The 22,412-nt window shown below is 42.2% G+C and overlaps 1 protein-coding gene across 5 annotated transcripts in view; it reads left to right on the forward strand.

Annotated features, from left to right (window-relative positions):
- Positions 1 to 22,412, forward strand: part of ELAPOR1 (endosome-lysosome associated apoptosis and autophagy regulator 1) — a 627,159-nt gene that overhangs the window by 235,732 nt on the left and 369,015 nt on the right. For 3 of the 5 annotated variants that reach the window (XR_011853280.1, XM_072137292.1, XM_072137294.1), the window contains exons 11-13: positions 9,166 to 9,411; positions 10,212 to 10,322; positions 21,455 to 21,583. Coding sequence is in view for 4 of the 5 variants with exons in the window: in XM_072137292.1 (XP_071993393.1) it covers positions 9,166 to 9,411; positions 10,212 to 10,322; positions 21,455 to 21,583 (486 nt within the window). In the remaining variant the exon portion in view is untranslated. The remainder of the gene's footprint in view (positions 1 to 9,165; positions 9,412 to 10,211; positions 10,323 to 21,454; positions 21,584 to 22,412) is intronic. The other 2 variants (XM_072137293.1, XM_072137295.1) reach the window with 2 other exon arrangements.

Consider the following 22,412-nt stretch of genomic DNA (forward strand, 5'->3'; position numbering starts at 1 on the left):
AGGGTCCTTCCAGGTCACTGGAAGATAAGCAGGAGGATGATGATCGGTAAAAGGGGGCATCATCCCCACTAGCTGCCTCTGTGTCAGAGGCCGGCATGTTGTATGCCTCCAACGCGGTGCACGTCTTCTGAGAGACTGCACACAAATAAATAAGTGTGCAACAGAAAAAAACTAGAGAACATACACAGACAAGCCGCACAGATGGCACACACAAAAAATAGAGTGCACCCAACTACGGGTACACCTACGGCGCTCTGGAAAAAAATAATACCAGGGACCAGAAAAAACCTATGTGCACTGCGCAAAATGGCGCTACAGATGCACCTAGCTGCCCTAAGACAACCTAACTACCGCTAAAGATACTGTGTAGCGCTATTCACACGGCGCACTGAAAAGTGCGTCCAGTGCAGAACAACGCTACCGCAGCGCACTGAAAAGTGCGTTTGGGTTCAGAAGGGACAGACAGGAGATGGGAAAAACGGAGGACAAGTGTGATCATGCGTGGTGATTACACAGGGAACACACAGGATGCAGTAGGGAACAGAGAGGGATCAATAGGGATAAGATAGGAAAAATGTGTTTTCGTGCACACAGTAACGCTCTGCTCATCTCTCCAGCGGTACCAAACCAGAATGGTGCCGCTAGTGGAAGGAGCTAAAAACACATTTTTTAGCCGAAAAATGCTGCAATTGGCCAGTCAGGATTGACTGGCCAATCGCAGCGATCAGAGGGCGGGACTGATCCGATTGGTCGGGTGATGTTGGCTGGAGGTTCTCCTGCCTCAGTCACCTGCGTCCCATCGTGATGTCACCACATCACGTGACATGGTGGCACGGGATAGCCCTCTTGCACTTGTGCTGTACTACTACAGTGCTAAGCACTAATCGCCGGGAGCCAACGCTGTATTAGCAAGGGGTTAATTACTTCATTTATTTGGTAATTTTGTATTTACTAACTTTTTGATGCAACAAATAATTTCACAGTGACAGAATGCATTTTGTGAGACAAAATTAATTCTGTGTGACAGAATGAATTTTGTAAATTTTGTATGACAAAATGCATTTTGTGTGACAGAATTAATTCTGTGTTACAGAATACATTTTGTGAATTTTGTATGACAAAATGCATTTTGTGTGACAGAATAAATTCTATGTGACAGAATGCATTTTGTGAGACAACATTAATTCTGTGTTACAAAATACATTTTGTGAATTTTTTGAGACAAAATTAATTCTGTGTGACGGAATACATTTTGTGAATTTTGTATGACAAGATGCATTTTGTGAGACAGAATAAATTCTGTGTGACAGAATGCATTTTGTGAGACAAAATTAATTCTTTGTTACAGAATACATTTTGTGAGACAAAATGTATTCTGTATGACAAAATATTATTGTGTGTGACACAAGATCGTATTTTGTGCAACAAAATGGCATTTTGTAGTCAAACAATTATATTTTGTGACACAAAATACATTCTGTTCACACAAAATTAATTCACACAATTAATTCTGTGTGACAGAATACATTTTGTGAATTTTGTATGACAAAATGCATTTTTTCTGACAAAATTCTGTGTGACAGAATGAATTTTGTCAATTTTGTGTGACAAAATGCATTTTGTGTGACAGAATGCATTTTGTGAGACAAAATTAATTCTGTGTGACAGAATGAATTTTGAACGACAAAATGCATTTTGTGTGACAGAATTAATTCTGTGTTACAGAATACATTTTTTGCATTTTGTATGACAAAATGCATTTTGTGTGACAGAATAAATTCTATGTGATAGAATAAATTCTATGTGACAAAATGCATTTTGTGAGACAAAACTAATTCTGTGTTACAAAATACATTTTGTGAATTTTGTGAGACAAAATTAATTCTGTGTGACAGAATACATTTTGTGAATTTTGTATGACAAGATGCATTTTGTGAGACAGAATAAATTCTGTGTGACAGAATGCAATTTGTGAGACAAAATTAATTCTTTGTTACAGAATACATTTTGTGAGACAAAATGTATTCTGTATGACAAAATATTATTGTGTGTGACACAAAATCGTATTTTGTGCAACAAAATGGCATTTTGTAGTCAAACAATTATATTTTGTGACACAAAATACATTCTGTTCACACAAAATAAACTGCATCACAAAATTATTTTTGTGCATTCTGTGAAAGTCTAATTGATTTTGTGCACACAAAAAAGATTTTTGTAATGACAAAAGGCAATTTGGGTCGATAAATATTACTTTTGTAAGCACAAAACAGATTTTGTGATGACAACATTGAATTCTGTGTCCATAGTATGAATTCTGTGATCACAAAATTAATTTTGTGCCACTAAACACATTTTGTTGCACAGAATACATTGTGAACAAACAGCGCCCCATAATTCTGACCTGGTTAGATGTCAAAGGAAGTTTTAAATGTGGAAATTGTATCTATAAAGCTTGCAAGTATGTTTCTTGCAATGGGAAATTTATGTCGTATTCCACTAACAGGGAGTACGTTATCAATTCTTATATTAACTGTAACACCAACAATGTAGTTTATTTAGCAGCTTGCAATACTTGTAGAAAACTGTGCGTTGGATGTACTACTTGCCCAGTAAAAACAAGGATTAGAAGACATATGTCTGATGCCAAGGGTATGAACCCGAATGTCTCTTCGTTATCCAAACATTTTTAAATTCATTTATGTGGCAAGGCATTGAAAGGGTTACTTCCCCTGCTAGAAGAGGGGATACAGGAAAGAAACTAGTCAACAGGGAGTCATACTGTTTGTGTTGAGCTCTGCAAGCCCAGAGGGATTTAATCTTAACCCTTTCAGGACATATGACGAAAATGCACGTCCAAGTTGGGTGCACGTTCCGGCACCGGAACTTGCATTTTCGTCATCCATTTAAACGGTCACCTTGTGTAAACACACAGTGACAAAGCATTTAGAGACATATGACCGGAGTCCGCAATATAAATCAATTTTTCTTTATATCCAAATGTGAAAAGACATAAAACACCAGTACATCACCATATCTTCGGCAAACAGTGTCAATTGTCCATAAAATTGTAGCACGCTAGGAGATCATGGCTTTTCACTGAGCAACCGACGCCCGTATGGTCTAGTGTGACGTTTCGGAGGTGTGTCCTCCTTCCTCAGACATGCGTGATACTAGGTAAGTGGAGATTTAAATGCTTTCTTAATACTCATAGTTATTATATAGCAAAATCTACATTAGATACCACTAACCTAGAAACGAAATACAACAGACATACATACTTACAACGGCACAGTGTCACAGGCATCGCTCCAAGGGCCAATCGCAGTACTCCCTTTCCGACAATCCCTATGATTGGTCGGTGACGTCACACCAACCAATCATAGCTGTATACTGTGAGAGGAGGCTAGAATACAGCACCGATCTCGTCATTTCAGTCAGAGTTGTGGATGAGATTGGTGCTGTGTCTGCTGAGCCTCCTCTCAGAACAAAACATTGTTACAGTGTGCCCCACAGAGTTCGTGTGTGCCCCCTCTTACTCCCAAGCTCTTCCAATTACCTTGTCAGACCTTATCCTGTCATTGATAACATTAGTGTCCATAGAGACCGTGATTGCTCCTTTCAGTGACCAGCGTCCATTTTGTTTCGAGTTATACTGTGAATGCTCCTGTCAGTGACCTGCGTCCCTATAGTGTCCAGTAATACCGTGATTGCTTCTGTCAGTGACCTGCGTCCGTATAGTTTTCAGTAATACAGTGATTGCTCCTGTCAGTGACCAGCATCCGTATAGTGTCCAGTAATACTGTGATTGCTTCTGTTAGTGACCTACGTCTGTATAATGTCCAGTGATTCTGTGATTGCACCTGTCTCTGACCAGTGTCCATAGTGTCCAGTGATACCGTGATTGCTCCTGTCTCTGACCAGCGTCCATAGTGTCCAGTGATACTGTAATTGCTCCTGTCAGTGACCAGCGTCTATATAGTGTCCAGTGATACTGTGATTGCTCCTGTCACTGAATAACATCCAGTAATAAAGTGATTGCTCCTGTCAGTGACCAGCGTCTGTTTAGTGTCCAGTGATACCGTGATTGCTTCTGTCTCTGACCAGCGTCCATAGTGTCCAGTGATACTGTAATTGCTCCTGTCAGTGACCTGCGTCCATATAGTGTCCAGTGATACCGTGATTGCTCCTGTCAGTGACCAGCGTCCATATATTGTCCAGTAATACTGTGACTGCTCCTGTCAGTGACCAGCGTCTGTTTAGTGTCCAGTAATGCTGTGATAGTGCCGTATAGTGTCCTGTGATACCGTGATTACTCCCGTCTCTGACCAGCGTCCATAGTGTCCAGTGATACTGTGATTGCTCCTGTCAGTGACGTGCGTCCGTATAGGGTCCAGTGATACTGTGATTGCTCCTGTCAGTGACCAGCATCCGTATAGTGTCCAGTGATACTGTGATTGCTCCTGTCAGTGACAAGCGTCCATATAGTGTCCAGTAATACAGTGATTGCTCCTGTCAGTGACCAGCGTTCATACAGTGTCCAGTAATAAAGTGATTGCTCCTGTGAGTGACCAGCGTCCGTATAGTGTCCCGTGATTGCAACTGTCTCTGACCAGTGTCCAGTGATACTGTAATTGCTCCTGTCAGTGACCAGCGTCCGTATAGTGTCCAGTGATATTGTGATTGCTCCTGTCACTGAATAACATCCAGTAATAAAGTGATTGCTCCTGTCAGTGAACAGCATCTGTATAGTGTCCAGTGATACCGTGATTGCTCCTGTCAGTGACCAGCGTCCATATATTGTCCAGTAATACTGTGACTTCTCCTGTCAGTGACCAGCGTCCATTTTGTTTCGAGTTATAACGCGATCGCTTCTGTCAGTCACCATCGTCCGTATAGTGTCCCGTGATACCGTGATTGCTCCCGTCTCTAACCTGCGTCCGTATAGTGTCCAGTGATATTGTGATTGCTCCAGTTAGTGACCAGTGTCCGTATAGTGTCCAGTAATACTGTGATTGCTGTCAGTGACCTGTGTCCGTATAGTGTCCAGTGATACCGTGATTGCTTCTGTCAGTGACAAGTATCTTTATAGTGCCCAGTGATACCGTGATTGCTCCTGTCAGTGACCAGCGTCCATATACACTCACCGGCCACTTTATTAGGTACACCATGCTAGTAACGGGTTGGACCCCCTTTTGCCTTCAGAACTGCCTCAATTCTTCGTGGCATAGATTCAACAAGATGCTGGAAGCATTCCTCAGAGATTTTGGTCCATATTGACATGATAGCATCGCACAGTTGCCGCAGATTTGTCGGCTGCACATCCATGATGCGAATCTCCCGTTCCACCACATCCCAAAGATGCCCTATGCTCTAACCTGTGGAAGCCAGTTGACCAGGCAGAAATGCTGATATTTTTGGCCTTCTTTTGAATATGGGCCTTCTAAAAAAGCCAACAATTAGATCATACTGGTCAATGGATGTATTGTACGACACCGCTATGTATCTGGACGTGATGCCGCTCAAGCACTTCGAGGTTAGAATGCGCTTCATTCATTAAAGTGACAACTCATTATGTCCCCCAGCAAGTGACCCCAGCCATGATCGGCTATTTAAATATAAGCCTCTCATCAAGCATTTTAATTTAAAATATGCCTGAAAAAAATTTGGCACTTGACGAACCGCTGGGTTTGTTCAAGGGGAGATTAAAATTCAGACAATATCTCCAAAGCAAGAGAGCCAAATATGGCATGAAAGTTTATAAAAACTGCGAATGCTTCAGTCATTGATCAATTTTAAATTAAAAGCTGGGAAATGCAAAGCTCTTTGCAATTTATTGCTATTAAAATACAGAGATAAAAAAATGTGCATGTGCTAACCACCCTTCATTCTACTGAGAGCTGCCCTGTTCCTGTCCATGGGAGAAATGCCACCCATTCAAAACCTCTCTGCATACAACAATATAAAAACATGGGAGGGGTAGAACTTGCGGATCAAATGCTGCAGCCCTTAGGCGAAATTAGAAAGTCCAAGGTCTAGTACAAGAAACTGGCTATTAATCTGGTGCAAATGGCCATGTACAATTCGTCATTTACAAAAAGACTGTCCTCCAGGGATCATACCTGGACTACCAGGAAAAATTAATAAAAAGTTTCATTTTTGGAGACCATGGTGGCGAATCAAGGACTACAACATCAAGTGATTCCAGCAGGATAGTTGCAGGACAGCACTTCCCATCCCAAGTCCCACCAACTACAAAAAAGACCATCCTCAAAAAAGATTTTTTTTTTTCTATTCCCAGGGCCCCCCTCATTTTTCTCCCCCATTACTATATTTGTAACCTCACACCTATCGTATCCCCCTCTTAGTCTTAATAAGAACATTGTATGGTCATACAATTAGTATCTCTGAACACAAAGGGCTTAAATATACCTGAGAAAAGAATCTCTCTGTTGCGTTTGCTCAAAAAACAAAAAGCCTCTAGTGCATTAATACAAGAAACACTCGCTCAGACCAAATCCCTAGGCTCTTTGATAGGAATTACCCACTTGTATACCATAGCTTCTCATTAGATTCTAAGACAAAAGGGATCTCTATTATCTTCTCTAGGAATACAATGTGGGAATTAATAGATAAGAAAATTGATGAAGAAGGGCGTTATGTATCTGTTAAAGGCAAAATAGCCTCAGCCCTATATACTTTGGGATCAATATATTTACCAAATACCGGTCAAGCCAAAGCCCTTAAAGATATTTTACAGGAAATGGAGGAGTTTATTGAAGGAAAATTCATTATAGGAGGAGATATGAATCTGTCCTTAGACCCAAATTTAGATACATCAAGTGGCAGATCGTCAATCTCTCAGGGAATAAGAAGGACATTTCAAAGGACTTTACATACCTTTCAACTGATGGATACGTGGAGGTTTCTCCATCCAGCTGAGAAAGATTACACCTTCTTCTCGCATACACATAATGTGTATTCTAGAATTGACTATATCTTTGTCTCACTGTGCTTTAACATATCTTGAGGATGCAAAGATCTTCCCGATTTCATTTTAAGATCATGCATTGATCTCAGTCTCTTTGTCCTTTCCTCCCCTTAAAGCGAGGAGTTGGGACTGGAGATTGAATGAGAGCATATTAGATGATAAAATGATTTGAGGAGCTATCAGCAAAAATAAATAATTTTTTTTGAACAAAATGATACGCCAGATATTTCCAAACAGTGGCTATGGGAGGCACATAAAAACCACATGCTGGTGGAAGTTGGATCGCGAATTAAGAAAAAACACAACACCCAGGTAGAAGATTTATTAAAACAAATACAACAAATAGAGAAAATACACAAAAGATCAGCTCAGCAGGATTTGGGAGCACATCTATGCCAACTTAGGGAACAATATAAAACAATAACATTTAACAAAGCTAAAGCAATATTACAGAGATGCCGGCGACACTTTTATGAGTTTGGAAACAAACCAGGGAAGACATTAGCCAGAGCCTTGAGAGACCAGAGAAGTAGGGCATATGTATAGGGTAAATATTATTATGATTTATACAACATAAAGGAGAGAGAGGATATCGAGGTCCCAAAGACTGTAATACAAAAATATCTTGAGGACTCGAAAATGCTTCCGTCAGAGGCAATTGAAGAATTAGATAGACCTATCTCAGCACAGGAATTTCAGGAGGCGATCTTATCAACAGCACCAGGAAAAGCCCCAGGACCCGATGGGTTTACAATAAAATACTATAAAATCTTCTCATCACAACTTCTTCAAAACAGATTTTTAGAAACATTTAATACAATTCAATCAGATGAACCCCTTGCACTAGGGCTTCTGCGAGCGCATATCTTTGTGATACATAAAGACGGGAAGGACCCAAATTTTTGTGCGAACTACAGACCAATTTCGCTCCTTAACTCGGATCTGAAGTTATTTGCTAAGATCCTGGCCAACCGGCTTTCGCCTTATCTGGTAAACCTAATGCACAGAGACCAAATTGGCTTTATGCCTACTAAGGAATCAAGAGATGGGACAACCGGAGCGATTAAAGTGATTCATGAAATCCGGAGGGGGGCATTCCAGCAGTACTCTTATCTGCTGATGCGGAGAAAGCATTCGAGAGAATACGTTGGGACTTCATCAAGAGCTCTTTAACCCATATAGGTTTGGGTGTGAGAATGCAAACATGGATTGGAGCTTTATATGAAAACCCAACCGCTGCAGTTAAAATAAATGGTGTTACATCTAAATATTTTTCTCTATCGAACGGAACCAGACAGGGATGCCCCCTCTCCCCTCTCATATTTTCTTTAGTTATTGAACTACTTCTGTGTGCTGTCAGGGCTAATGTAGATATAGAAGGTATTAAAATTGGACAGAGGAATCATAAAGTGTCTGCTTATGCAGATGATTTATTATTTTTTATTATTGCCTAACTTGACGGTAGAATTGCTAAATTACTCTAAGTTATTGTTTAAAATAAATTTAAACAAATCCGAAATACTAAACATCTCCATTCCCAGTAGAGAGAGGTGGTGAATCTGAAGGAGAAATTTCCCTTCAAATGGAATACAGAAGAGATTAAATATTTGGGGATTGTCTTAACAGCTGACCTAAATAGACTATTTAGAAAGAATTTTATACCGTTAATGAATCAGGTAGAGAGAGATCTGGATCGTTGGGGCAAAGGGACTTTCCCTTGGTTGGGCAGATGCTCTATAATAAAAATGAACTTACTCCCAAGAATTTTGTATTTTTTACTGGCAATCCCAATTACAATTCCTAAATCATTTTTTCAAAGAATGACTTCCTATATTTTTGCCTTTATCTGGAGGGGGAAGAAGGCGAGAGTTTCAAGAGAGATATTATACCAGTCAAAATGCAAAGGAGGATTGGGAGTGCCAAATATAGTTAGATACTATATAGCTACCCATCTTTCAAGGGTAATAGATTGGCATAGACATAAAGATCTGAAACTATGGGTAGAAATAGAAGAAAGTGTATCACCGATCTCTCTTAAAAGTGCCCCCTGGATCCAATTACCATGTTTACCTGATTTTAAACATCCAACTATAACTCCAACGTTAAAGATATGTAATAAATATTTACATATTTACATCTATCTCCTACATTGTCCCCTCTGTTTCCCATTCTAGATAATCCAAAATTTGAACCAGGTAGGGAAGATCATAGATTCAAAGAGTGGAATCAGTTTGGGAGAATATACGCTAAGAATTACATAAAGGAGAATGAGTGGTGGACGCTGAGGGACTTAATCTCACAGGAGATTACCAGCCATCTGGGTTACTGGAGAGCACTCCAACTACATCATTTTCTAAGATCCTTACCACCAGCAGGTTCCTTCTGTCGAGATTTAACAATTTTCGAAGAGAGATGTTTGGGTAAAGGCCATATATCTCATTCTCTTTCAGTAATCCATAATTTGTTGACAGATGGGGAGAGTAGAGAGAGACCAAAGAGAGGGAAATGGGAAAGGGACCTTGATATTGACATAACAGAATAACAAGAGAAACAGATTTATAACTTAACATATTGCTCTTCCATTGCCTCTAATATACAAGAGCAAGGATATAAAATAATATCGAGATGGTATAGAGTTCCCGTTGTATTAAATAAGATGCATCCATCTATCCATCTTGTGTTGGAGATGTGGAAAGGAGAGACGTACCCTGCTACATGTCTTTTGGGAATGCCCTGGTGTCCGACCTCTCTGGGATCAGGTGGGACAAACACTGAGGCAATTGGGAGAGGGGGAGATGGAGATTGAGTTGGACCTCCCCGCTTTGCCTACTACATATGTCCAAACTTTCATCAGAGAGATATAAATCTCTAATTGTGGGTCCTCTAGTTAATGCGGCAAGGGCTTGTATAACTTCCAATTGGAAAAGCACGAGTACCCCCACATATAAAGAATGGGTCCAGAGAGTGGAAGAGATTAGGAAAATGGAAGAGTTAACAGCATTTATGAAAGGGAAACATGATTTATTCCAGAAGACTTGGGGGAACTGGGCGAAATATCAATTCTCAGTGGAATACAGGAGATTGTTGGAAGATTAACACCTTTTATACATATTAGATGGTCGGGGGAGGAGGCCAATGGGGAGCTGGGGGGAGAAAGGGGGTAGCCCTATGTGTGGTTTTTTTTCCCTCTGTGTTTTTGTCGTTTTTTGTTATTGTACAGGTAGATTTGGGAATTTGACAATGATGAATATGCAGTTGGAAAAAGAGAGGGCAGCTATAATGTTATTGGAAAATGATTGTATTTTTTTTTCTCTGCCTCGTTCTTCTCCAGGTAAAATAGGGGGTGGGGGGGGGGAGAGGGAATTGTATATGCATATGGATTGTATTTGTTAATTTTGTAGCATATGTGTATTTATTGAAAATATTTAAATAAAGAGTTCATAAAAAAGACTAAAGGCTATTGCGAGGCAGATTATTTTAAGTTCTTCTTTTCAGAAGACTTAATAAATTTAATAGTCCAACAAACAAACTTGTATGCTTGTAAATTTTTGGCTACACACCCTGAATCACTTTATGCTCGTGATAACCTGTGGAAGGCAGTTGACCAGGCAGAAATACTGATATTTTGGGGCCTTCTTATGAATATGGGCCTTCTAAAAAAGCCAACAATTAGATCATACTGGTCAATGGATGTATTGTACGACACCGCTATGTATCTGGACGTGATGCAGCGCAAGCGCTTCGAGGCTAGAATGCGCTTCATTCATTATAGTGACAACTCATTATGTCCCCCAGCAAGTGTCCCCAGCCATGATTGGCTATTTAAATATAAGCCTCTCATCAAGCATTTTAATTTAAAATATGCCTGAAAAAAATTTGGCACTTGACGAACCGCTGGTTTTGTTCAAGGGGAAATTAAAATTCAGACAATATCTCCAAAGCAAGAGAGCCAAATATGGCATGAAAGTTTATAAAAACTGCGAACGCTACAGTCATTGATCAATTTTAAATTAAAAGCTGGGAAATGCAAAGCTCTTTGCAATTTATTGCTATTAAAATACAGAGATAAAAAGGATGTGCATGTGCTAACCACCATTCATTCTACTGAGTGCTGCCCTGTTCCTGTCCGTGGGAGAAATGCCACCCATTCAAAACCCCTCTGCATACAGCAATATAATAAGAACATGGGAGGGGTAGAACTCGCGGATCAAATGCTGCAGTAAAATTAGAAAGTCCAGAGTCTAGTACAAGAAACTGGCTATTAATCTGGTGCAAATGGCCATGTACAATTCGTCATTTACAAAAAGACCGTCCACCAGGGATCATACCTGGACTACCAGGAAAAAGTAATAAAAAGTTTCATTTTTGGAGACCATGGTGGCGAATCAAGGACTACAACATCAAGTGATTCCAGCAGGATAGTTGCAGGACAGCACTTCCCATCCCAAGTCCCACCAACTACTAAAAAGGCCATCCTCAAAAAAGATGCCGTGTCTGCTATAAAAATGGGATTAGGAAGGACACTGGTTATCAGTGCATGACATGCCATGACCAACCAGGGCTATGCATTCATGAATGTTTCCGCAAATACCATACCTCACTAGAATATTAATTTTTTTTTAGTTAGTCACTTTTTATGCTCATTCAGAAATGTCCACATATTTATGCAGTGCCCCACTTCACATTTATTGGCCACTTCAAAATCAAATTTCCATTATACCTCTAGATGAATGTTATGGGGACTGTAAAAATTGGGTTCCATTTCTTCAGTTTCCCTTAATCAAAACTCACAAAAGTAACAAGGTTGGGAATATGAGGTTTCCACACTTATGTGACTTCTGAAGGGATTCTATAATTCACTTGCTCATTTCCTCTGCCAGGAAGATGGGACCTGTAATTCATTGCAGTCTGAATTGTGGCCTAAAAAGCTAAAATGCGCTCCCTCCATTGCAGGCCCTGCCAATTGTCCAAAAAGTGGATAATGGCCATGTTGGGTCCATTTTTCACCATGGAAGACACTAATATATTAAATCTGGGATCCATTTTGGTCATTCTCTTTATTTTAAGCCAAAAAAATGTGAGATATCGCTGAAAATAATCAAAATTTAAAATTTTTATGTTTGCTTTGCATTAATTCTGAAAAAAGTGGTAAGGTATAAAGACATGATAATCCCATATATATAGACCAAAAAGGGTATAGTATCCCAAATTGGATCACTTCTGAGGGATTTCTGAGATCGTCATTGCCAAATTTCTCTTCTAATGGTGGATAGCATCTAGAATTGAATCAAAGAAAGTGGAACTTTGCACAGCAGGATACTAAACCATGTAAGGATAATAGTCGATACACTTTAAGTGAACAATCAAAACAAGAACAAAGTAGTGTGTCACTGACATAGTTAGTTGAAAAAGACATGGAAATTTTATTAACATCCAACACTGAACACAGACATAAATATAAAATCAATTAAAATTGTACCGAAGTACATACAATTGTCTACCATGTTATATGCACTATGATCGGTGCAAAAACAAAACACCTCCTGAATGGGTGTGATCCACCCAAACCACCCCTAAACAATGAGAGAACACGTATAAAGTGCAAGTGCATCTGTCAAGCTGCACCCTACAGTCGATTGAGGTAATGGAGGCAAACCCTAGTATCTGTGACAACCTGGCAGGCAAAACCAGTAAGATGGCAGCATACAAACGGGGTGGTGGAGTAGTCAGGAGGTGGAGGGCTAGAATTGGTTGCAGCTTGAATTGTAGCCAGAAAAGCTAAAATGCTCTCCCTCCATTGTAGGCCCTGCCAATTGTCCAAAAAGCGGATAATGGTCATGTTGGGTGCATTTTTCATCACAGAAAGAACAGTGGAATTGCCAATTTTTGCCAGTTTTAAAAAGTAAGGATAAATCATATGAATTTTACTTTATCACTGAAAGATAAATCAACATGTTACAAAAAAACTCCACCAGAATGACTTGGATATGTTATTCCATAAAGTATCCACATACTCCAGATTTTCAAAATCTTGCAAGGTCCTTAAGGTGCAATCACCATTGGTCCTTAAGGGCTTAAGCAGGATCTTATTTAAGCATATTAATGGAAAGAAAAAAGAATGAAGGATCTTTTTCAATAGGAATACATGATGTATGATAGCTCAGGTGTAAGGAAAATTAATGTCCATGTCCAATTTGTACAATATTGATGTTTGTTGCAAGATATAACGTAACTAGAGATGAGCGAACATACTCGTCCGAGCTTGATGCTCGTTCGAGCATTAGCGTACTCGAAACTGCTCGTTGCTCGGATGAGTATTTCGCCAGCTCGAGAAAATGGCATCTCCCGCCGTTGTGATTTTTGGCGGCCAGAAACAGAGCCAATCACAAGCCAGGAGACTCTGCACTCCACCCAGCATGACGTGGTACCCTTACACGTCGATAGCAGTGGTTGGCTGGCCTGATCAGATGACCCTGGAATAGACTAGCCCCTGCCCGCGCTGCTCGGATCATTCTCTGTCTGGATGCCGCTAGGGAGAGAGCTGCTGCTGCTGCAGGGATAGCGTTACGGTGTTCTATTAGAATAGTGTTAGGCAGGAGTGATTCTACAAGAACCAAACAGCCCTTCTTAGGGCTACAATAACGTTATATATTTACTTTTTTTGGTTTGCTTGTGGTTGGGCTTGCTGCCACTAGTAGTGCAGCTAGTACCATATTGTGAGGAATTTGCTGGGAGACTTGCGACCGTTTTGTTTAGCTCTTAGTGACACACATATCCACCTCAAACACCGAAGTGGGACAATTTATTAGGGCTTTGATTTGAATTAGGCACAGTCTGCTGATTTTTTTTTTTTCAACGTTCATTTCTTTTTATAACTCATAGTAATCTGGCAAAGCAGTGTGCTTTCAGTGTAGGCTAGAAAATAGCCATAGGAGAACCCCAACGGCTTATTTAGGCCTACAATAGCGTTATATTTTACTTTTTTTTGGTTTGCTTGTGGCTGGGCTTGCTGCCACTAGTAGTGCAGCTAGTACCATATTGTGAGGAATTTGCTGGGAGACTTGCGACCGTTGTGTTTAGCTCTTAGTGACACACATATCCACCTCAAACACCGAAGTGGGACAATTTATTAGGGGTTTGATTTGAATTAGGCACAGTCTGCTGATTTATTTTTTTTTACGTTTATTTCTTTTTATAACTCAAAGTCATCAGGCACAGCAAAAAATCCAGTTGTGTGCTGTCAGTGTAGGTTAGAAACTAGCCATAGCAATAGGATAGGATCCTTTTGTTTAAAAAAAAAAAAAAAAACAACACACAAAAAAAAAAAATTTAAAGTTTACACTTTAATTTTGAAAATGTTTAACCCGAGGGCTAGGGGTAGAGGACGAGGGCATGGACGTGGGCGTCCAACTACTGCAGGGGTCAGAGGCCGTGGTCCTGGGCGGGTTGAGACACCACCTGCTGATGAGGGAGCAGCGGAACGCCGCAGAGCTACACTCCCTAGGTTCATCATGTCTCAAGTTACTGGGACTCGTGGTAGAGCACTGTTGAGACCAGAACAGTGCGAAGAGGTGATGTCGTGGATTGCGGACAATGCTTCTAGCCATTTGTCCACCAGTCAGTCTTCCGTGCAGTCCACCCATGTCACCGAAATCAGCACTCCTCCAGCTCCTCCACCTCAGCCTCCTTCCCCCCAGTCTGCCCCCTCCCACAAAAATTTAGCATTTGAATCGGCATACTCTGAGGAACTGTTTTCTGGACCCTTCCCACAGTCACAAACCACTTGTCCGGTTGCTGCTGAGCTATTTTCCGATGCCCAGGTTTTCCATCGGTCGCAGTCTGTGGGTGATGATGACATTATTGACATAGTGGAAGAAGTGTGTAAAGAGGTGTCAGACGATGAGGAGACACGGTTGTCAGACAGTGGTGAAGTTGTTGTCAGGGCAGGAAGTCCGAGGGGGGAGCAGACTGAGGGATCGGAGGATGATGAGGTGACAGACCCAAGCTGGGTTGATAGGCCGGGTGAACACAGTGCTTCTGAGACAAAGGCGAGTCCTATACCAGAACAGGTTGGACGAGGCAGTGGTGGGGCCAGACGGAGAGGCAGGGCCAGAGCTGGTGCATCAGTGCCAAATGTTTCACGTAGTCAAGCTCCCGGGGCGAGGGCTATATTTTCTGAAGTCTGGAGGTTCTTTAAAGAAACACCGGATGACCGACGGACTGTGGTGTGCAACCTGTGCCAAACCAGGATCAGCAGGGGTTCCACCACTACTAGCTTAACTACCACCAGTATGCGCAGGCATATGAATGCTAAACACCCCACTCAATGGCACCAAGCCCGTTCACCTCCGGCCGGGCACACCACTGCTCCTTCCCCTGTGTCATCTGCTACTCAGCCCCCTGCCCAGGACCCCGGCCCAAACACCTCCCATGCGAAAACCCCATCTTTGCCTCCACGATCCTCCACAGCATCCACCAGCGTTCAGCTCTCCATACCCCAGACGCTGGAGCGCAAAAGGAAGTATAGTGCAACCCACCCACACGCCCAAGCCCTCAACGTCCACATCTCCAAACTGCTTAGCCTGGAGATGCTGCCCTATAGGCTGGTAGAGACTGAAGCCTTTCGAACCCCTCGGTATTCGGTCCCCAGCCGCCACTACTTTTCCTGATGTGCCGTTCTAGCCCTGCACAAGCACGTGTCAGACAACATCATCCGTGCCCTGACCAACTCCGTTTCTGACAAGGTCCACCTGACCACGGACACGTGGACGAGTGCTGCCAGGCAGGGCCACTATGTATCGCTGACGGCACATTGGGTTAACTTGGTGGAGGCTGGGACCGAGTCTGACCCTGGGGCTGGTCATATACACCAAGGATTGCGGGGCCTACCTCGGTCCAGGTCTCAAAGGCCTACTACGCCTCCTCCTCCTCCGAATTACCATCCGTGGGCATGGCGCCATCCCCCTCCTCCACCGAATTACCATCCGTGGGCATGGCGCCATCAGTCGGTAGCTCTAGGCACAGCAGCAGTGCCATCGCTAAGCGACAGCAGGCGATAAAAGGCACACCGCCCAAGAGCTATTACAGGGCATCACAGCGCAGACTGATCTGTGGCTGGCACCGCTGAACCTGAAGCCAGGCATGGTTGTGTGTGACCACGGCCGTAACCTGGTGGCGGCTCTGCAACTCGGCAGACTGACACATGTGCCATGCCTGGCCTATGTGTTAAATCTCATAGTTCAGCGTTTCCTGAAGACATACCCCAATCTGTCTGATTTGCTCAAGAAGTTGCGCCGCATCTGTGCGCATTTCAGGAAGTCCAGCACAGATGCTGCCACTCTCAGGGCAGCGCAGCTCCGCCTCCAATTTCCCGCTAACCGACTGTTGTGCGACTTGCCCACGAGGTGGAATTCAACATTAACCATGTTATCCAGAGTTTACCAGCAGCGCAGAGCGATTGTAGACTGCCAGATGTCAACTTCCACCAGAACTGGTAGTCAGATCAGTCAGCTTCCTCAAGTCTACAATGAGGAGTGGACGTGGATGTCTGATATCTGTCATGTGCTGAGTAACTTTGAGGAGTCAACACAGATGGTCAGTCGCGATGCCGCCATCATCAGCCTCACCATCCCGCTGCTTGGCCTGTTGAAAAACTCTCTGGTCAGCATGAAGTCGGAAGCTTTGCGCTCGTCACAAGAGACGGGGGAAGAAAATTCCCTTGTTGATAGCCAAAGCACCCTTAGGTCTGTTTCTCAGCGCATATCGGAGGAGGTGGAGGAAGATGAGGAGGAAGAGGAGGAGAATGTTGGCGAGACAGAAGAGGGGACCATTGTTCAGTCCTTCACTGTTCAGCGTGTATGGGCAGAACAAGAGGAGTTGGAGGAGGAGGAAATGGACAGTCAGGCCAGTGAGGGGAGTGAATTCTTGCGCGTTGGGACTCTGGCACATATGGCAGATTTCATGCTAGGCTGCCTATCCCGTGACCCTCGCGTTCAAAGAATTTATTCCAGCACCGATTACTGGGTATTCACTCTCCTGGACCCACGGTAGAAGCAAAATCTTTCCACTCTCATCCTTGGAGAGGAAAGGAGTGTGAGAATGCATGAATACCAGCAAGCCCTGATGCACAAGCTGAAACAGTATTTCCCTTCTGACAGCGCTAGCGGCAGAGGGCGTACTTCTGCGGGACAAGTAGCGAGGGAGAGTAGGCGAGCAGGCAGCTTGTCCAGCACTGGCAGGGGTACGCTTTACAAGGCCTTTGCCAGTTTTATGTCACCCCAGCAAGACACTGTCACCTGTCCCCAGTCTCGGCAGAGTAGGGCTGATCTTTACAGAAAGATGGTGAGGGAGTACATAGCTGACCATACCTTTGTCCTAAATGATCACACAGCTCCCTACAACTACTGGGTTTCAAAGCTGGACATGTGGCACGAACTGTAGCACGAACTGTACGCCTTGGAGGTTCTTGCCTGCCCTGCCGCTAGCGTGTTGTCAGAGCGGGTTTTCAGTGCAGCTGGTGGCATCATCACCGATAAGCGTACATGCCTGTCGACTGACAGCGCTGACAGGCTGACGCTTATCAAGATGAATAAAGCCTGGATTTCTCAGGATTTCCATTCTCCACCAGGTGAAAGAAGCTCAACCTGAATAATGTATGCACTCCTCCTCCTCATTGTCCTCCTTCTCCTCCTCTTTGTACACTAAAGCAGAGGAAACTGGCTATTTTTTGCCAGGGCCAACTGGCTCTAGCTATAGTACTGTATGTATTTAATTTTTCTGGAGGACCACCTACCTGCTCCTCTGGTTTGAAAACTTTTTTTGGACTGCCACATACAGGCACTCAATTTATTTAATTTTTCTGGAGGACCACCTACCTGCTCCTCTGGTTTGAAAACTTTTTTGGACTGCCACATACAAGCACTCAATCTATTTAATTTTTCTGGAGGACCACCTACCTGCTCCTCTGGTTTGAAAACTTTTTTTGGACTGCCACATACAGGCACTCAATTTATTTAATTTTTCTGGAGGACCACCTACCTGCTCCTCTGGTTTGAAAACTTTTTTGGACTGCCACATACAAGCACTCAATCTATTTAATTTTTCTGGAGGACCACCTACCTGCTCCTCTGGTTTGAAAACTTTTTTGGATTGCCACATACAGGCACTATCCAAATTAAATTGTCTCCATAGCAGCCTCCACACGTCGTCTTTTTAGCTGCCTCCAAACGTTGTCTCCATTGCTACCTCCACACGTCATCGCCATAGTTGCCTCCAAAAGTCGTACATATAGCTGCCTCCATACATGGTCCCTTATCAAACGAGCTGTGTCAGGCAGAATTTTGGGTTGTTTTCATGGCTTCCACATCAAACTTGTTAACTTTGTCGCCACCCTGCTGTGTAATCCACAAAATATACTGGCAAACTTTTATCATTTACCGATATTATTTCAGCGCTTCTTGCGCATCTGTTTACATTCCCCTCACCCGCCATAACCCAAATTATAAGAACACTACTACACTTGATCTTATACAAAAGGTTCTTAGAAGTGCTGTTTGGGGAGTAGCCGAGAGACAGGGGCTTGGATAGGCGAAAGCTCGCCTGGCAGTGGAGCGCCAGCTCCATCCCAAGATCCGACTAACATAGTTTTAACTGCAGCACCTTTAATCTACTACTACGTCACTGCCTCCATACATCGTCCCCTTATCAAACGAGCTGTGTCAGGCAGAATTTTCAGGTGTTTCACCAGATACATAGTGGAACTCGGCCCATCTGTCGCCGCCATGCTGGAGACCTGAAGTTGCAATCATAGCAGCGCAATATGAATGCCCCATACTGTCGCTCTTAATCATGGAAGTCGTCTCCATGGCTGCCTCCACATTTGGCCCCTTTATCAAAAGAGCTGTGTCAGGCTAATTTTTCGGGTGTTTCACCAGATACGTTATGGAACTTGGTCACTATGTCGCCACCATGCTGTGTTATCGACTAAATATACCGTCAACCTTTTGTTCACATAGGAAATCATTTCAGCTCTTCTTGCTCACCTCCTTTGGTGAAGCCTGAGTCCATTTAGGGTATGTCGCCATGAGACTCTCTAGCCTGCCACTGCTGCCGCTGCCTCTGCATGCCGTCCCCTATAGTGTCAGGGTCAATTATTGCATGTTTTAGATGCTATCTAGCCTCATTCGGTCACTCTGTCATGGCCATGCTGTTGCCCATAATTTTGGCATAATGGTGCGATTAAGCAGCCTCAGAGGCATCCATGCATGCTGCCCCTGCTGTTTCCTGTCCATTTCCGTGGTGTTTCCATCCTTTTCTGAGGTTCCCAGCTGTTTGGCCAAGCTTCCCTGTGCAGAGCCTTGGTCCCCTTGAAAAATGCTCGAGTCTCCCATTGACGTCAATGAGGCTCGTTATTCGAGACGAGCACTCGAGCATCGGGAAAAGTTTGTCTCGAATAACGAGTACCCGAGCATTTTAATGCTCGCTCATCTCTAAACGTAACTGTTAGTGATTTCTTCAGGGTTCATGTACTAATATATTGGTATTCACACATAAATGTTGACTCTGCAGTTTTGCTTGTTTTTATGATATGTTACTAACTCTGTAGCACCAGCCCTGTGATGTCACAGGAAAATTGGGGGAGGAGTATGTCTTTTAAAACAAACAATCGAACTATGAATTGTGCCATGAATATTTATTCCTTGATGCCTGTACCTAAAGAAACTTTTATTGATAAAGAGTACCACACTGGTTGTTGCTGGACGTCAGTTTTTTAGCTATAGAAGTCTCTCCTGGGTTTCGGGAGTGTCCGTGCGTACAAACTTGTGGAGGGGGTAAGTGGAGAGAGAGTTTTCTTTTGGATTTTGAATTTTTATATACAGCTGACACCTGCAGCTTTTGGCACCGGCTCCGTTCGGCAGCTGGTGGTAGAAGCGTGCCGTAGTAGTACGTCATGATGCGGCAAGTCCCTGCCGCTCGTGACTTATTACTACAACGTCAAATGTCGAGAAGGGGTTAAGTAGCTTTTGTCTAGTATAGTTAATGAAACATAGATGTTGTCTGATCCTACTGAAAGATTCAAAACAAAACTGTCAATTTGGTACGTGAAGGTGACAGGAATTACCACACAAAAAGTGGTTGACTATTTATTATTTTTTTCCCCTGTTATCCTTATTCTCTATGCACTACCTGAAGTGCACATGGGGTGTTGCCTGCACAACTGCATCTAATAGTAGCTGGTATCTGCTCTGTCAATGAATGTCTTGCCTAGAGGGATAACCTTTGGATATAAACCATTTTGTTAGAATATTAGTTTGTAGATGGTTATCAGTATCAGACATACAGTTATGTCTGATGCACTTAAATTGGCCAAATAGTATGTTGGTTATCCATTTCTTGAGATGACTGCTTGTGAATTCTAAATAGCTGTTGCCATCTACTTTTTAAAAATAGGTTTTGGTGTAAATCCTATTACCAGGGGTATGAAAAATAGTAATATCAGCATTATTGGTAGTGATACTGCTCTGACGTCAGGATGAGAGAACAGGATGGATGACCAGAAGCAGCGCTGTATCACCAGAAAGAAAACCCTTTTCCCACCAAACTACAAATAAGTTGGCTAGTGAGGGGGAAAATTTGGCTCCCATCACTGCTCCAGAGTGTTCAATGTAAAATATATTGTCATACATGAAGGAATTTGATGTTAATAGATAATTAGTTACCTCAAAGACAAAGGTTTTACACCTTCCGGTCTCAATGAGAGTCTTGAAAATGTATAATAAAAATATTTTCAACTTTCAACTCACATATTCTGCTAAATTCCAATAGAGACCTCTCTCTATTGGAATTTAGCAGAATATGTGAGTTGAAAGCGATACATGTGCTTGGTTTATACATCAGTTTGTACACTATTTTAAAGATAGCGGGACAGCCCTGGTTTTCAGGCTCTGTCCGGCTGTCCTACCCAACAGAAGGTACCGTATACACTTGAGTATAAGCAGACCCGAGTATAAGCCGAGACCCCTAATTTTACAAAAGCCCTGGGTTTACCAGTGTTAAACCACTGTTAAAAGTATTCAATAAAAAATGGATATATGACATTGCCGTTTCTTTCAAAAGCTATGATATGAATTAAGCATGGTGTTCATCCCAATGGGTGAACCCTATAAAAGCCTTCGTTTTGGACACCCCATGGAGTAAAAAGTAATCAAATAGTATCCTAGAAGGGTAGCAATGAAGAATACAGTTCAAAAAAAAAGTTGTAGGTTAGCAACTAGATCATTTGATGAAAAAATAAATAGCTTTGACATTTAGAAAATAAGTGTAACAGAAGTGTAACAAAGTGACAGAATTTTTGTAGTATAACATTATCAAAAGAGATTTAAGCTATTTAAATTAGTTTTAATGCTACTGACCTGCTGATCAATGTTTGATAAAATCACCAAAATACACCATTTTCTTTTTTAGTCTGCAGGGAATGTCCAGTTGGTACACAAGCTATGCAAGGATTTGAGTACAAATGGTGGAATACACTGCCATCAAACATGCAGAGCACAGTCATGAGTGGATTGAACTTTGAATATCAGCAAGTGTCAGGTAAGTAAAGAAACCACACATATTTTAATGTTTTTTACAACTTTATAGGTCTGTATTTTTTTATTGTCCTTTAATTATACAATTGACCCATTGTCTCGAATGAAGGCAGCCAGGGCATTTGACCTTTTTTTTTTTTTGTTTTCTGGAAACTGGAGCCAAAATTACAAATAGAATGTACTGTGGTGCCTATATATCACATCCTCAGCTCCATTACATTGGAAAGTTCCCAAATTATGGAGTTACTAGTAGAAAAAAAATGTGGCACTTAATGTCCCACTATAAATGTGGACCGTATAACCTATTGGAGAATAAACAAACACGTTAGTATGTGCCAGTTACATGAGTTAATTTGCTATTTCAAATATATAATAATATCACAGTTGATCTCGCTCAAAATGTATGTACATATTGATAATATGTAAGGGGGAGTTCATATAAGGTCCCATCGACTCTTCCAATAGCCCATATTAAGGATAACATGCTTATTAGTATGATAGGATTTTGTACAGTATCCAACTACTGTGTTCTCTTCCCCCCACTGTAACACACATTGGGTTTCCCCCCACATTGTAAGTTTCCTGGCCTGCTCAGTAACATCATTTATTTCACATTTCACAGATTGTGACTGTGACATGCGCACAAAGGGGCACGTTTACTCAGAATAAAGCAAACTGCCCTATGTGAAATTTACCTGTGTAGTGTCCAGAGGGTGACAGATTCAGGATTTCTGACGCCTGTTCTTTAACCCCTTAACGACCTGGCCCTTTTTAGTTTTTTCACTTCCATTTTTCACTCCCACCTTCAAAAATCTATAACTTTTTTATTTTTC

The sequence above is a fragment of the Engystomops pustulosus genome, chromosome 2, assembly GCF_040894005.1.
Source record: "Engystomops pustulosus chromosome 2, aEngPut4.maternal, whole genome shotgun sequence".
Lineage (NCBI taxonomy): Eukaryota > Metazoa > Chordata > Amphibia > Anura > Leptodactylidae > Engystomops > Engystomops pustulosus.